This window comes from Meles meles, chromosome 15 (assembly GCF_922984935.1).
Source record: "Meles meles chromosome 15, mMelMel3.1 paternal haplotype, whole genome shotgun sequence".
In the NCBI taxonomy this organism is placed as follows: Eukaryota; Metazoa; Chordata; class Mammalia; order Carnivora; family Mustelidae; genus Meles; species Meles meles.
In genome coordinates this window covers 18,752,980-18,767,198 of record NC_060080.1, presented here as the reverse complement: position 1 = coordinate 18,767,198, position 14,219 = coordinate 18,752,980, and the positions used below count along the sequence as shown (strand labels likewise).

Sequence of the window (14,219 nt, the reverse complement as noted above, 5' to 3'; positions counted from 1 at the left end):
GTCCGACTCTTGGCTTCAACCCAAGTCAAGATTTCAGCATCGTGAGACTGAGCCCCGTGCTGGGCTCCACGCTCAATGTGGAGTCTCCTTAAGTTTCTCTCCCTCTGCCCCTCCCCCCAGTTCTGTCTCTCAAATAAATCAATCTTTAAAAGAATTTTAAAAATTAAAAATTCCAATTGTGAGGCAACTGGCTGGCTCAGTAGAACATGTGACTTGATCTCGGGGTCATAAGTTCAAGCCCCACGTTGGGTGTAGAAATTACTTAAAATCTTTAAAAATTCCAGTTTGGCAATCTTGTGGCCTGTCCCAGTTAAAAGAGCTGGAATTCTGTAGATCACCGACTCTGCGCCAAGCCTGTGTGTGCTAAGATGCTGAGGATGGACTTTTCATCAGTCTTCTACACCAGGCATCTAAGGCTATTTCTGAGACTGCTTTTAAGAGTACGAGGGATGATGGTGTTGCGTTCATGCACATGTATGCGTACAGACGTGTGCCAGAGCTGCTCTACATCCACCTAGGTTAAATTGTGAGTTTCTAAGAAAGATTTTGTATGAGTAGACTGGAAATTTGAAAATGACTGATAAGACACAGATCTCATTACCACTTCCCTGCTTAACAACTAAATGGCTCTCACAGGACAGTGTCCGAACTTGTTAGCATATGGTCTCATAATTTTCTGCATCATCTTTGAAGAGCACCAGGAACGCAGGGCCTGCGAGGCCTAGCATATTCTTTCCAGGCGCTAGCCAGTAGTCGTTTGCATTGGTGTGTTTTGGTTTTCTTCGCGGGTGTCTCCCATGACCACCTAGCCTATGAATACTCTACACTGAGATCTTTCTTCATCTCCACAGTGGACACCCGAAATGGTCTTTGATGCCATTTTTAATTTTATCCTATTGGTGTCACAGCAGAAAACAAGAGTACATCTCTTACACAGGCAAAGTCCTGAGAAATTTTCAGACATTTGTGTCATTGAGAAAAGTTGGGGACTAAGACATTCTAAAGGGGAAAAAAAAAACACCCCAGAAAGGAATGAGTGCAGCACCCTCTGGCTGGTCTGCTCCCACAACAGAAGTGAGACCAGGGATCGGGTGATTAAAAGCAAAGCATCCCCTTTCTCATTTCTTTTCCTCCAACTTAAAGCACCGCCTCCTAACCTCCTCGATCCTCAGCAGAGAAATACAGCCAGGGCTTCCTGGAGACAAATGGGGTAGATGAAGCAGCCAAGATGACATGGACCCGTATCTCATGTTTGACATTATGTGACACGTATCAGTGAATCTATGCGGGAAAGTAAGTACTGACCGACCAGCCTCTCAATCTTAATTCCAAGTCCTCACTGACAGAGTAACCCTGACTATGGCTAAGAACTTTTCCCACCTATGTCGAAAGAAAAAATTTCTTAGCCACATTGCCCCAGGCTCCTGTGACACCCCACACCCGTAAGTGGCTGATTATAAAACCCAACTGGGAATTCCCGTAACTTAACAGTAAATATAGATGAAAATAAGCAGTACATATGGAAACAAGTTCAGAATCATAATACCCCAGTGTAAGAGCAAAACTAGATAAACACAAAAGCAAGTTCAGAACCACACATTCTTATCGAAAGTAACTTCCCAGTGTGAGTTAGCGTATGGCTCCAAGACCTAATACACCTTCATTTGTTCAGGCCTGGTGGTCTTTTCCATTTGGGGGAGGGGAACGTGTCCCTCTAAGTCCAAACACATTGCAAGGTCACGTAAAGTGTTCAGAACGTAACACCGCATTGCTTGGCTATGAGTTTGAACATACTATATCCCCTCAATTAGAGAAGAATTCTGAGCCTGTGAGGTGAGTGGCAAGTTAATACCTACCTTTTAGGGCTGCTTAGAGGGTTGGTGGCAATTTCATTTAAAAATATATAGAACAAGGCCAAGCATGTACAAAACTCACATCATAGCTGTTTATCATTCCTGGCTACTTGGAAGGCTCCCTTCCACTCTTTCCCAAGGGCAACTGACTTATGGAGTCCTTAAAGCACTTCCTTCCTGCAATAAGGATGGACAGGAATTTGTCAAGCACATAGCCTTTATTTTACATATCATTTCCAAAGAGGACATTGTGTAAGTCAGCAGCCAACAGAATTTCTAAGAGAGGAAGTGACAGCAAAGTTAACTGGCTCAAGTCCCTCTGTGTATACCATGTACATTTCATGTCTGAGCACCTTGTGTGTCTGGCTTAAGTAAGGCAGTGTAGATTGTGCGAACAAGAAATCTGTATTCTGTGGTCAGAAATGGCTACGACATGCATCACGCAAAATGCACAACCTGAAATGCTTTGATCTGCAACCGAAGTTTCCTCAAGCAAAGATGCGCGTGAACGATGACGAACACATACGGAGCAACTTGGGCAGAGCATGGATAATGCTGTGGGGCTGTGAGGTTAGCGCACTGATCAAGAGCCCCGAGCAGGAGGAGCCGTCCCAGTGGCCGAGCAGGCTAGGAGGGTGAGCAGCCGCCATCTCCAGCCACCTCGAGTTCCTTCCTGCCTTCACTCTAAGTTGAGCAGCTCCACGTCAAAGATGAGAGTGGCATTGGGAGGGATGACACCAGGGTGGCCCGTGGCTCCATACGCCACATCAGGGGTGCAGGTCAGCTTCGCCCTCTGCCCCAAGCTCATCTAGCAGGGATGGGGGCAGATGGGGAGAGGAGAAAGAGGACCCAGCTTGATTTAAAAGAAAAAAGTAAGATAACTATGGCATTTTCCCACACCATCCTCAAGTTAACTCTGAAGAGCTGAGATGAATTTTCTGAGTGGCACACTGGAGTGATGCAGGATTTAGATTCCGCCTCAGACCAGCAGAGACTTCACTGTGGGGCAGTGACTTCCACCAAAGCAGTCCCAAATTCATTCATCCAACAACCACTGCTGGTTATTCAATTAGCGCATGGCCCCAAGACTTCGATTTGTTCATAATCGTTCCTCACCCTCTTCCAAAAGAACGTAAAGAGGTTGTATAAAGGGCACACATCCAAGTACACACTCAAGGAGTTAACAGGAGCAGTCCATTAAAGACGTGAAGCAATCAGAGGCCACCGCGAGGTGGGGAGGGCTGAGGGACCTACTCTAACAGAGCACTGAATGGCCTCAGAGACCAAGGGAGAAGGGCATGAACCAGGGCTCACCACGGCAGTCATGAACACCTGGCACTGGGAGGACAGGTGAAATTTGAATAAAGCGGTGAAATTTGGATAAATCCATTTTTAAATTTTGAATTACCAACCCCAACATTGAATGGATTGGTTCATAGTTCTGCACCGATGTTAATGTGTCATTGATCACAGACTCAGGTAAGTTGATCACTGTACTATGGTTATGTAAAACGTTCACACGTGGAGAATCTGGGTAAGGAATATATGGGAACTATTTCTGTGATATTTTTGCAAGTCTGAAAATTTTAAGTTAAAACAAAACAAAACAAAAAACTTGGGCCTCCCCACCCTCCAACTCTCCTGCTGCCTCAGTCCCAGACAGCTGGTAGCTCACAGGCCTCCAAAGCTAGTTCCGAGCAAGCCTGGAGGGATGTGCTTGGAATGAGAGCCCCCTGTGTGACTTGAAGGGGTCATGCTGGCGAGGAGAGGGAAGGGGGGGAGCACACAAAGCCAAGGACAGAATCTGGCTGGCATTCCTGGCAGGAGAGGCAAAGCCACAGCGGTCTGTAACAGGGCAAAGGCAGCGTACTGAGCCCAGACTCCCGACTCCCCGAACCCCCCTACTGAGGATTCCCATCCTACCTGGGCTGCACCCTCTTCAAAACCCTTGATGACTTCCTGTTTGCCAATTCGGAACTTGAAAGGTTTGTTTCTGTCTCTGGACGAATCGAATTTCTTCCCATTTTGGAGCATTCCTGTGAAAGCAAGAATAGCATAGAGAAGGGCGGCGGCCAGGAGTTAATTCCCAGCTCTGGGGCCGCCTTTCTAAAATCGAATTCCTATTCTGCAAAAACCTGCGCCTCTTCCAATCTCCCCACCTGCCCTGTCACCTAGGCAAGAAACCCAGGTGCTTTGCTCTGCCTTACCCCACATACAGGCTATCACGAAGTCCTACACATCTCTGCAATCTACGTACTTTCTCCCTTTCTTCTGCCACCCCATGACTCCACCACGTCCCCATCATGTCTCACCTGTGTACACAACACCCTCTAACTGGTCTTTCCACCCCACTCTCCTTCCCCCATTCCAGCAGGAGCTCCCCGAGGAAGAATCGAAATGCCTACACTGTGCGCAGGCACTTCCAGACCCAGCGACTGCCTGTCTGATAACCCTCTCTCCTTCCCCCTGTCTTGCCTTCCCCCCATGTCCTGTTCAGGTCACACCTTTCTCAAATACCTCTGTGCTTTACAGCCTTTTCTGTGCCACTTCCTCGACTCGAGAATGTTTCTGCTTCAGGCTGCCTCCCCACCTGCTTTTCACAAGGTTCCCCCAGCATGCAAAACCCAAAAGCCATATCATTCCTTCCAGCCATGAACAGAGCAAAGTGACCCAGTCAAGGATGGCAACCAGACCCCATAAAAGGGCCTACTTGAACCTGGAACAGCTCAATGCTGTCTCCAAGTGTGGTTGCCTTGTCATCCCTGATGTACAAACATTGTCTCATTCCTGCCGACTAAGGCTCAAGAGCTGTTTTTCTGTTTTTAGATCAGATTGGTGATTGGCTCAAAGATCAGACCTTCTTTCTTTTTTAAAGATTTATTTTATTTTATTTATTTGAGAGAGCGAGAGCGGGAGAGGGGAAAGGTCAGAGGGAGAAGCAGACTCCCTGCTGAGCAGGGAGCGCGATGTGGGACTTGATCCCAGGACTCCAGGATCATGACCTGAGCCAAACGAAGGCAATTGCTTCACCAACTGAGCCACCTAGGTGTCCCAGATCAGACCTTCTATAAACGATGCCCTCCCACGATTTCTTCCTGCACCCCGCAGATCACAACAAAAGGCAATTTTAGACCAGAGAAAAATCTGGCCCCTAAGTTCAGAGACGGGATTCTGACTTCATGCTGGCAATAACTCCCTGTGTAAAGTTAGGTAAATCACTTCCTTTCTCATGGCCTCAGATCTGCCGTGTTTAACATGGGAGATCGGGACAGGCTTAGTGTGTGAGCATCTATGACTCCACTTCCTAATTCCTACGACATAAATGTACGCAAGGGGCAGTCTCCTTTTCCTGCTTTCCGGGTAGAATAAAATGGACTCTTCCCCTGGGTACAAAATCAGGCAAAGGAGAAAACCCTGCGGCTACACAGACGGATACTAAGGAGATCAAATACAAACTCGGGCACACACACAGGTTGCTAAGATAGAGATACCCGTGCGAGCTCGTGGGCACTTATGCACCCACATTCAGAAGAAAGACCCGATGGCCAAACAGATGCGAAGAGAAGATTTAGATCCACGAACCTACATACATTCACCCAGACAAGTACACATACGACTATTCACACGCACATTCCCTTTGAAAACTGCTTTCTCATTTCCCAACCTCTTCAGGTTTCCTATGACTTAATGTACTTCGGACCACATATAGTCATCTACTGCTACAAGTTCAGCCGAAACCATACAGCCCAGAAACACAGGCACATGTATATGGTTACCTGACTCAACAGAGATGTCATGGCAATGCAGCAGATAAAGGATGATTTTTTTTTATAATTAATGGTGCTAGATCAACTGCATATCCGTATGGAGAAAAAAATGAACACTGACCCTTACCTAATGCACACATAAAAACCGATTCCAGATGAACGAGAGACTTAAATATGAAAAATAAAATAATAAAGCTTCTACAAGATAACAAACAGAAGAATATCTTCATGATCGAGGGACAAAGATTTCTGAACTGAACACAAAAGTAGTAACTATAAAGGAAAAGATCAATATGTAGGGCTTCATTAAAATTAAGAACTTCTAGGGGCGCCTGGGTGGCTCAGTTGGTTAAGCATCTGCCTTCAGCTCAGGTCAAGATCCCAGAGTCCTGGGATCAAGTCCTGCATCGGGCTCCCTGCTCAGCAGGAAGCTTGCTTCTCCCTCTGCCTCCTGCTCCTCCTGCTTGTGCTCTCTCTCTCTGACAAATAAATAAATAGAATCTTCAAATAAAATAAAGAACTTCTATTCATAAAAATGCCATTAGGAGAGTAAAAAGACAAGCGCTGCCAAGAGGGGTGATTTGAATCAGTATAACTAACAAAAGACTTGTATCTACAATATATAAAGAATTCCTGGGGCACCTGGGTGGCTCAGTCGGTTAAGCACCTGGCTCCTGATTTCAGCTCAGGTCATGATCTAAGGTTGTGAGATTGAGCCCCAGGTCAGGCTCTGCGCTAGGTGTGAAACCTGCTTAAGATTCTCTCTCTCCCTCTCCCTCTGTTCCTCCACCCCATGCTCTTTCTCTCTTAAATAATAATAATAAAAATAATAATTTCCATAAATCAATAAGAAAAAGAGCCAACCCAATTTTTATATTGGACAAAACATAAGCAGACTAAAGAGTATATCCAAATGGCCAGTAAGTACATGAAAAGGTATTCAACTTCATTAGTCATCAGGGCAATGCAAGTCAAAAACCACAATGAAATACCACCGGACACCCCCCCTGGGTGGGCCGAAAACAAAACAAAAACATGATGATGCCAAGTGTCGATGAGGATGCAGGGGAACTGGAAATCTCGAACATGGCTGGTGGCAGTGGAAATCGGCATGACAACTCTGGGAAGCTGTTTGGCAGTATCTGATAAAGCTGAGCATTGCCATATAATCCTTTGCCCAAGTAGCACCACTTCTGGGTGTATACCAACCGGAATGTGTACACAGGCCCACCAAAAGACACCTACAGGACTGTTCAAAGCAATACTATTCATAATAGCCAAAAACTATCAACAACCCAAATGTTCATCAATTGTTGCAAAGATAAATTGTAGTTTATTCATCATACAATGAACTGTACGGGAATAAAAAAGAACAAATCAGGGGCACCTGGGTGACTCAATCAGGTAAGTATCTGACACTTGATTCCAGTTCAGGTCATGATCTCAGGGTCATGGGATCGAGCCCCCATGCTGGGCTCCCTGCTCAGCGCAAAGTTTACTTGAGATTCTCACTCTCTCCCTCTCTCTCTTCCCCTCCCCCTGCTCATATGTGCATTCTCTCTCTCAAATAAATCAATCAATCTTCAAAAAAAAAAAAAAAAAGAACCAACATAATCTCACAGACATAATATTGAGTAAAATAAGCCAAACACAAAAGAGTGCGTACTCTGTGATTCCATTTCTATGATATTCAATAAGAGGATGAGCCAGCCAGTCGATGGGGACAACGGGTGAATCCTGGTTACTTTCAAGGAGGTCTAATGACTAGGAGGGATTAGGGAGATGCCTGGGCCGGAGTTCATTCTGGAAATGTAGATGCTGGTCTGGGTGGTGGTTATATTTAAGTGTAATCACTTTGAAAAATTTCATTGAGCTGTATATCTCAGATTTATGTTCTCCACTGTGTTTATATTTAATTAAGAAGTTTACCAAAAAATCCCATACAGTCCCCTGCTAGGTTTGAGGAAACGGTCCCTCCCCAAACTAGAGGCACTCATGCCCGATGTCAGTGTTTAACGCACATCGCCTGCTCTCTGTATCTACTGTGAAAAGTCTTTGCCAAAGGATGTTGTGGTTTTAGTAACTTGATAAGTACTGGTCTGTCTACAACATGGAGAACAGATAAATCAATTACACGGGTCAGAGGCCCCAGAGGACTCATGGTAATTAGGCCACATCACCGGGAGATAAAACACAGCTCTAGCCCACTGACGTCAGCGACTGGCAACACAGCTGTTGAGAAATACCCACACTGTCTGCCTAGATTTAACCTGGCACTTCACACTGGCCCAGAGAACTGCTAAAAATGGCCCCATCTGAATACGTCCTAGGAATTAAACTGGCCTTGCTGTCTGCTAAGTGGCTGTCACCAAGTTTGCCACATTGGGAAGCAGGTCACAAGGCAGAGCACTCACCCCTCCGGGAACAAATACCTGCTCGTGATCTTCCTGCCAGCAGTCCTCAGGAACTCCATCTAGAATGTTCCTCAGCCCACCTGACCTTCCAGTATAGAGCATCCAAGAGGGATCGGCAGAGATGTGGGGCCCTTCTCCCATTCCCACGGCGCCTTGAGACAGGCACTCCTGTCACCCCCGCCCCCAACACTGCCTGAGAGCCTCTGGATCACGGGTCTGTCCCACTCTCCAAACTCCCCAAAGAAGGAAGGAATCCTCCCTTTTCATCTGTGTGTCCCCAGTGCCCAGCACAGCGTGGTGCACACAGTAGGTACTCAATAACAGTAAGCGAGCCGAATAGTCTGTTTTTGAAAAAAGAAAGGAAATGCTGAGGAAGTCAACCTCCTCTTCTCTAACAACATTGTAGGAGGAGAGACGAGTCTGCAGGGAAGATCAGGGCTCTCAGACAGAGCTTTAAGAAGGGACTCCTACATATCAGACAGGACCAGGAGGGCCAGGCTCCACACTGCCCCCCAAAGAGGGAAGAGAATGGAGGTGCTTGGCTCAGCTAGAGGCTGGTTCCACACGCGGCTCCTGCTGGGACAAGTGGGGAAGGGGTAACCTTGCAAGCCCCCTTCCCTGTACGCACAAGGCTGGCTCAAGAAGTGAGGGGAGCCTACCTGTGTAGTGCACCACACACGTCTGTCCCTTCTTGGGGAACGTCCTTCCTGCAAAGAGACGTGAATGAATAAGGTATTGGAAAAAGTCCCCTGGGATGTTCAGGTGTGCCTGTGACCCGGAGGTCTGGCCCACATTCCCCTCCACACCATGGAGATGCCCATGGCTCTACTTCCGGCTCTGTGCCTTGTATGAGCCAGACTGGTCCCTTCACCTCTCTTTATTTGATTTGAACTTTATTCCCTTGCATTCCTCCACTCCACTCTCTCCTTGTTATTTTCCTTTCTTCAACTTCTCCTTTTACTTTCCTTCGTTCATTCCCCAGACATTGACTGACAGCCTACTATGTGCCTGGACCAGATTCCAGAAACACAGAGCCCTCTGTGAGCTCATGGTGAAGTCAGGGAAACAGTACATAAATAAATAACAGACTATAGTGTGGGATGATGGCTGCAATCAAGGATTAAGAAGCATAATCATTCACACATATTTACAGAATACCTACTACACGCGAAGCCTGGGCCTGATTTCAGGGACCCGGCAGTAAGCCATACAGACAAGATCCCTACTCCTCTGGAGTTCACATTCTAGTGGAGAGAAACAGTCCTCAAATAAACAAGACGATTATAAATCATGATAATTCTCTAAGGGAAAGAAACACAATGACAAGTTAAAGAAAGACGCGACGGACAGGCCCTTTTAGAAAAGGGGGTCCAGGATGGCCTCTCAGAAAAGGTGACATTTGGGCTGAATCTTGAAGGATGAGCAAGGTGCTGGGGAAGGCACTGCAGGAAGAGGGAGCCGCGTGCACACGGACTGAGACAGGAAAGGACTGGAGCATTTGCAGAAGAGAACCAAAGGCCCTGTGACTGGAAAGAAGAGGGAGAGGGAGACAAGTGGGAAAGAGCCAGACCACAGGGGGCATCTCGGAGCTGGACTGAACTCCAAGTGCAATAAGAAGCCACTGGAGGATTTTAAGCAGGAGAATGACATAATCTGAATTAAGATTTTATAAGATCACTCTGGTTGCTGCGTGTAGGATGGACGATTAGGCGCCTCTTGCAATAATCCAGACAGGAAATCAATTATGGCTTGAATGAATGTGGTGGCAGCAGAGAATAGAGCAAAATAGATATATTTGGGAAACGGGGCTGACAGGGTGCATTAACGGAGTGGAGATGGGGTCCAGGAGGAGGGAGAAGGAAAAATTGAGTACAATGCTTGGGTTTTCAGTTTGGGCTACTGGATGGACCGTGAAGTAATTCCAGTTGGGGAAGACTGGGGAGGAGCAGATTTGAGCAGTTGGCAATCTTGAAATGCCTATTAGACATCTGAGTTTATATTGCAAGTAGGCAGATGGAGAGTCTGCACCGGAGGTATAAATCTGGGCAGAATTTAAAGCCACAGGCCTGGATGGGAAAGCTTAGGGTGGCTAACAACTGAGTCAACACATTGAGGACTCTACGGGAGTCAGGGAAAGCATCAGAGAGGAGATAAGGGTTAAACTGGGTCTTAAAGGATTAATAGTTTGCCGGAGGAAGTAAAGGGAGATAATCTGGGAAGAGCGAACAACACATTCAAAGGGCCAGTCTGAGCACTAGTGAGAGCCCTGTCTGGATCACTGCTGTAACCCCAGGGCTGTAACCCCAGGGCCTAGCACAGAGTACGTGTTCAATAAATATTTGCAGAACGACTGCTGTGTTTAACCACTTGGCAGGCAGCTTGCTGAAGTTGGAGAAAAAGGTGGTAGTGGGGCTAGGGGCTGTAGTAAGACAGGAGGCTTGACTGTGGAAGGTAAGACTAGGCTAGATCACCATTTGTCTGGAGAACGAAAGGGAAGGCTCATTAAAACATAGGGCAGGGGGTGGGGTGGGGGGCAGTGGAATGGGACAGGAAAGGTCACACATGCATTTTAAAGGGTCCTCAGGCTACGGTGTGGAAAATAGGTGGTGAGTTAGGGACACCCAATGGAAGGCAAAGAGGCAAGGCTGGAGATGCGGTGACTAGTTTAGAAGATGTGCAGAAATCCAGGTGAGAGAGGATGGTGGCTGGAACCAGGGCGGGGACTAATGGGATGGAGCCTAGAGATGTTCAGCAGAAGGACCGAGTCCCGTCAGGCTGGCTGTGGGGCTCAACCAAGAGGCGGTGTCCCCGTGCTAACAGTACAATAGCTCGGCCCTTCCATGTCTTCTTGCTGGACTCAGGGGGTTAGACTGTTGAAAGCAGAAGGCCAAAGCTCTTTCAGGCTTTCCCTAAAAATCTAATCTCCCTCAAGAGAAAATGCCCCTTGTCCTTGGCCAGGGAGAGAGGATAACCAGAGAAAACTATAAAGGCTACCTCGGGCCAGGGAAGGGAGAGGAGGCCTCCAGCCCTCTGGCAGAACTCAGCAGCAAGGCTCTGAGGTGTGACGAGGTCTCAGGGCGACGCTTCCTGGGACCCAGCATCATGGTTCCCAGCATGGACAAAGAAACCTGTTACCTGTCTGGTGATAGGGGTAGGGGCTGGGACCTCTAGAGACCACTGCCTTTTAACAAGGAGGGTGGCCTGGAACCAAGAGGTCCTCCAATTTCCTAGGAAGGGTGGGGGCCGTCAGTTATGTCTCACATGAAGTCTGTCTGTCAAATTCTGCAGAAATGGAGGCTCTGGACTGGATTAAGTTTCATTTTAAAATTTTTAAAATTTTAAATTTTAAATTTTAAATTAAATTTTAAATTTTAAATTTTAAATTTTAAATTAAATTAAATTTTAAAATTTTAAATTTTAAATTTCATTTTAAAATTTTTAAAATGACTATTCTTGCACATCCAGACCCAATTATGCAAGAGATGTCTGGCTTGGTAAAGTGAGTGGTGCCAGTCCTGGGGACAGGGAAAAGGGAATAACAGAGGAGTGCTTGGGAGTGGGGAGGACAAGGAGCATGAGTTGTTTTGGACTTTCGGAATTAAGTATCAATGGGACATCCAGGCAGAGGTCGAGCAGCAGTTGGATAAATGGACCACCTTGAATTCGGGTCGTAGGTCTGGGCTGGAGGCTTAAGTTTGGAGGCCATCGGTTTGCAGACAGTAATGAAAGCCATGGGAGTGTACAGGATGGCTGGAGAGGCTGAGTGGGGCGGGCAGGATAAAGCAAGATGCAGAGGCGGCGGAGGGAGCGCTTCTTCCTTCCCAGACTGGCTGGGTCCCCACTACGTCTCACCGCCCAGCCCACAGGGGCCGCCCGACCGGAGGCCCGGAGGGGGGCGCGTTAGAAAGGGTTGCCCCAAGCAGAAGGGATCCCTTCCAGCTGTCCCCAGAGCTCACCTAGCAAGACAGGGAAAGCAGAGCTAAAGCCCTGCCCTGGGAAATCAGCAGTAGCAGATAAGTGAGAGGTTGCAGCCGCGGCAGCGGCGGCCCGAAGCCCCCGGGGCGGTGGCGGGCCGCAGACCCCCGCCTCCTGGCCACCGCCTTCGATCCCCTAGGTGAGCCGGCGCGGGAGGGGATGGTGGAGGATCCTCTGCTAGACCCCCGACAATCCTATCTGGGGTCTCCTCCCGCCGCCCCCCCTCCTATGCCCGCCCCCGACTCAGCACCCTCCGCGCCACCTCTGAATCAGACCCCCGCCCGCCCGGCTCCGCCCCGGGACCCTTCCTCCTCCCCCGGCTCCGCCGCCCGGTACCGTCTCCCGGGGAGATGGTCTCGATCTCCACGCCCATCGCAGTCCCACTGGCCCCGCCTCCGAGGGTCCCCGCTGCTGCCCCGACCCCTGCTCCGCTCCGGCCCTGGCCCCGCTGGCGCTCCGGCTCGCCTCCCCGCCGCCACTGCAGAGCCGGAGGAGGTGCGGCGGGAGTCGGGACCTGCGCGGGGAGGGGCCACGGGGAAGGGGGCGGCGGGGCGGAGCGGCGCGGAAAGGTGGGGTCGACTGGGGCGGGGCCCGGGGGAAGGGACCCTGACGCGGCTGCTCCCTAGCTTGGCCAGGCTTACGGTCATTAACTGCGGAGGATGGTGAGGAAGGCATGATACACCCGCGCATCTATGCATCCATCCATTTATCCATCGATCTATCCATCCGTTCAACACATTTATCTAGCATCTACTCTGTGCTAAGCTCTGGGGAGTCAAGCCGGTCCCACAGACTAAGGGAAAGCCGGCAACTAAGCCAACACTTTAAGTAGATGCGCTCACTGGAGTTCAGAACGTTAAAGAAGCACCTGAGAGGTATTTACCCTAGCTCGACTGCCCGGAATGTAGGCGCATTCTGGGGACGCGCGGGGGGGGGGGGGGGGGATGGGGGGGGAGTGGGATGGCAGGAAGGGAGGAAACCAGTCATTACCCTACTGCAACCACCCTAAACCCCTATTCACCATCCCTTCTGCCCCACTCACGGGGAAATCCCCACCTTTCAAGGCAAAGAACTGCACCCTGCGGATACCAATTAAATTAAGGCAGAATCGCTGTCACCAGAGAACGAAATTTGTGACGGGTGGGGACACAGAGAGTTAGTTACAGCGTGGAGTGATTCGTGCTGTGGGATGAATGAGTAAATTCTATCCTGAGCTCCTCTTCCACGCCAGACCCCTCACCTCCACCCTAAAGAGTTCCAGGAATCTGGAAAGATATCTTTGGAGGAGATAACATTTGCTTGAAGAACGAATGGAACTTTAATTTTCCCTCTCTTTTTCTCTCATTTTTCCATGCCTTGTGTTAAAAATTGACGTGAAGGCATGTTTCTGACCAGTGGTACTGGAATATAGGCACGAGGATAAAAGCCTGAGCAGAGGCATCCAGAATGGGCCCTAGAGTGTTCTTCCTCCATTCCCCACCAGCCCCCCGCCCCCCGCCCCCACTGTCCCAGGTCGTTAGGTCAGACTTCAGGTTATCAGCATCGCTGAAGAAGGACTGGCTGTTTTGTTCAAGAAAGATGATGGTCAACTGTACTGCGAGGGTCAGCATCTGAAATTTATCTAGCATGGGCTATATATGGGTTGCTTCACGGCGTGGCCTAGAGTCTCCCAGGTGTATAGCTGAAGTCTAGAGACACACTAGGTCCTTGGACTATGGCCGTGGGGAGGCACTCTTGGAGTAAGTGTAGAACAGGGGGTTGTAACACGGACAGGTCCTTGGAGCGGCTTCAGTTGAATGCACAATATCTGGTATGCGAAGAAGAACATTTTTGTGGGTAGATTTGATCACATTTAAATAAGTCCTCGACACCTTCTCACCCCTTGTCCCCTATCCTCTCCCCCCCAAAAGTTAAGAAACCGTGTTGGCTCTAGGGATCCTGTACTCTTTCCTAGACTAAGAATCGAGGAGAAGTGGAGGAAGGCTCTGCTTTTACCGGGAGTCAAAGTGTGGCTGGTTTATTGTAGATTAAATTTTACAGAAACTACTACTCCCAGAGATCTGTGCAGCAAATCCCCAGCTTACTGGTCAGGGGAAGGACCCTCCCCTAACGTGACACAAGCAAGAGCCAATAGGCAGAAGGCATTGTGGGGCGGGCCCGCTACCGGTCACCTATCAGAGGCCTGGGAGCTGATGCTTCCGGTATTCGCT

General features: G+C 48.8%; 1 protein-coding gene across 2 annotated transcripts; it reads right to left on the bottom strand.

The window, feature by feature from the left end:
* Nucleotides 1–2,052: 2,052 nt before the first annotated feature.
* Nucleotides 2,053–12,521, bottom strand: FKBP1B (FKBP prolyl isomerase 1B). 2 transcript variants are annotated; one of them, XM_045978632.1, is made up of 4 exons: nucleotides 12,346–12,521; nucleotides 8,694–8,741; nucleotides 3,777–3,889; nucleotides 2,053–2,661 (listed from the first exon to the last, which is right to left on the bottom strand). In XM_045978632.1, the coding sequence occupies exons 1-4, from the start codon at nucleotides 12,380–12,382 to the stop codon at nucleotides 2,533–2,535; spliced, it is 327 nt and encodes a 108-aa protein (XP_045834588.1). In that variant the 5' UTR covers nucleotides 12,383–12,521; the 3' UTR covers nucleotides 2,053–2,532. The 2 variants fall into 2 exon arrangements, with proteins under 2 accessions (XP_045834588.1, XP_045834589.1); XM_045978633.1 differs by having other exon boundaries at nucleotides 2,604–2,706.
* Between the last annotated feature and the right edge of the window lie 1,698 nt (nucleotides 12,522–14,219).

Excerpts from the sequence above, each read along its gene's own strand:
- FKBP1B (XM_045978632.1), bottom strand. The coding sequence starts at position 12,382 with ATGGGCGTGGAGATCGAGACCATCTCCCCGGGAGACG. Across the intron at positions 3,890-8,693 it reads GTGTGTGGTGCACTACACAG|GAATGCTCCAAAATGGGAAG; the intron begins GTAGGCTCCCCT and ends TTGCTTTCACAG. Across the intron at positions 2,662-3,776 it reads TTGAAGAGGGTGCAGCCCAG|ATGAGCTTGGGGCAGAGGGC; the intron begins GTAGGATGGGAA and ends CATCCCTGCTAG.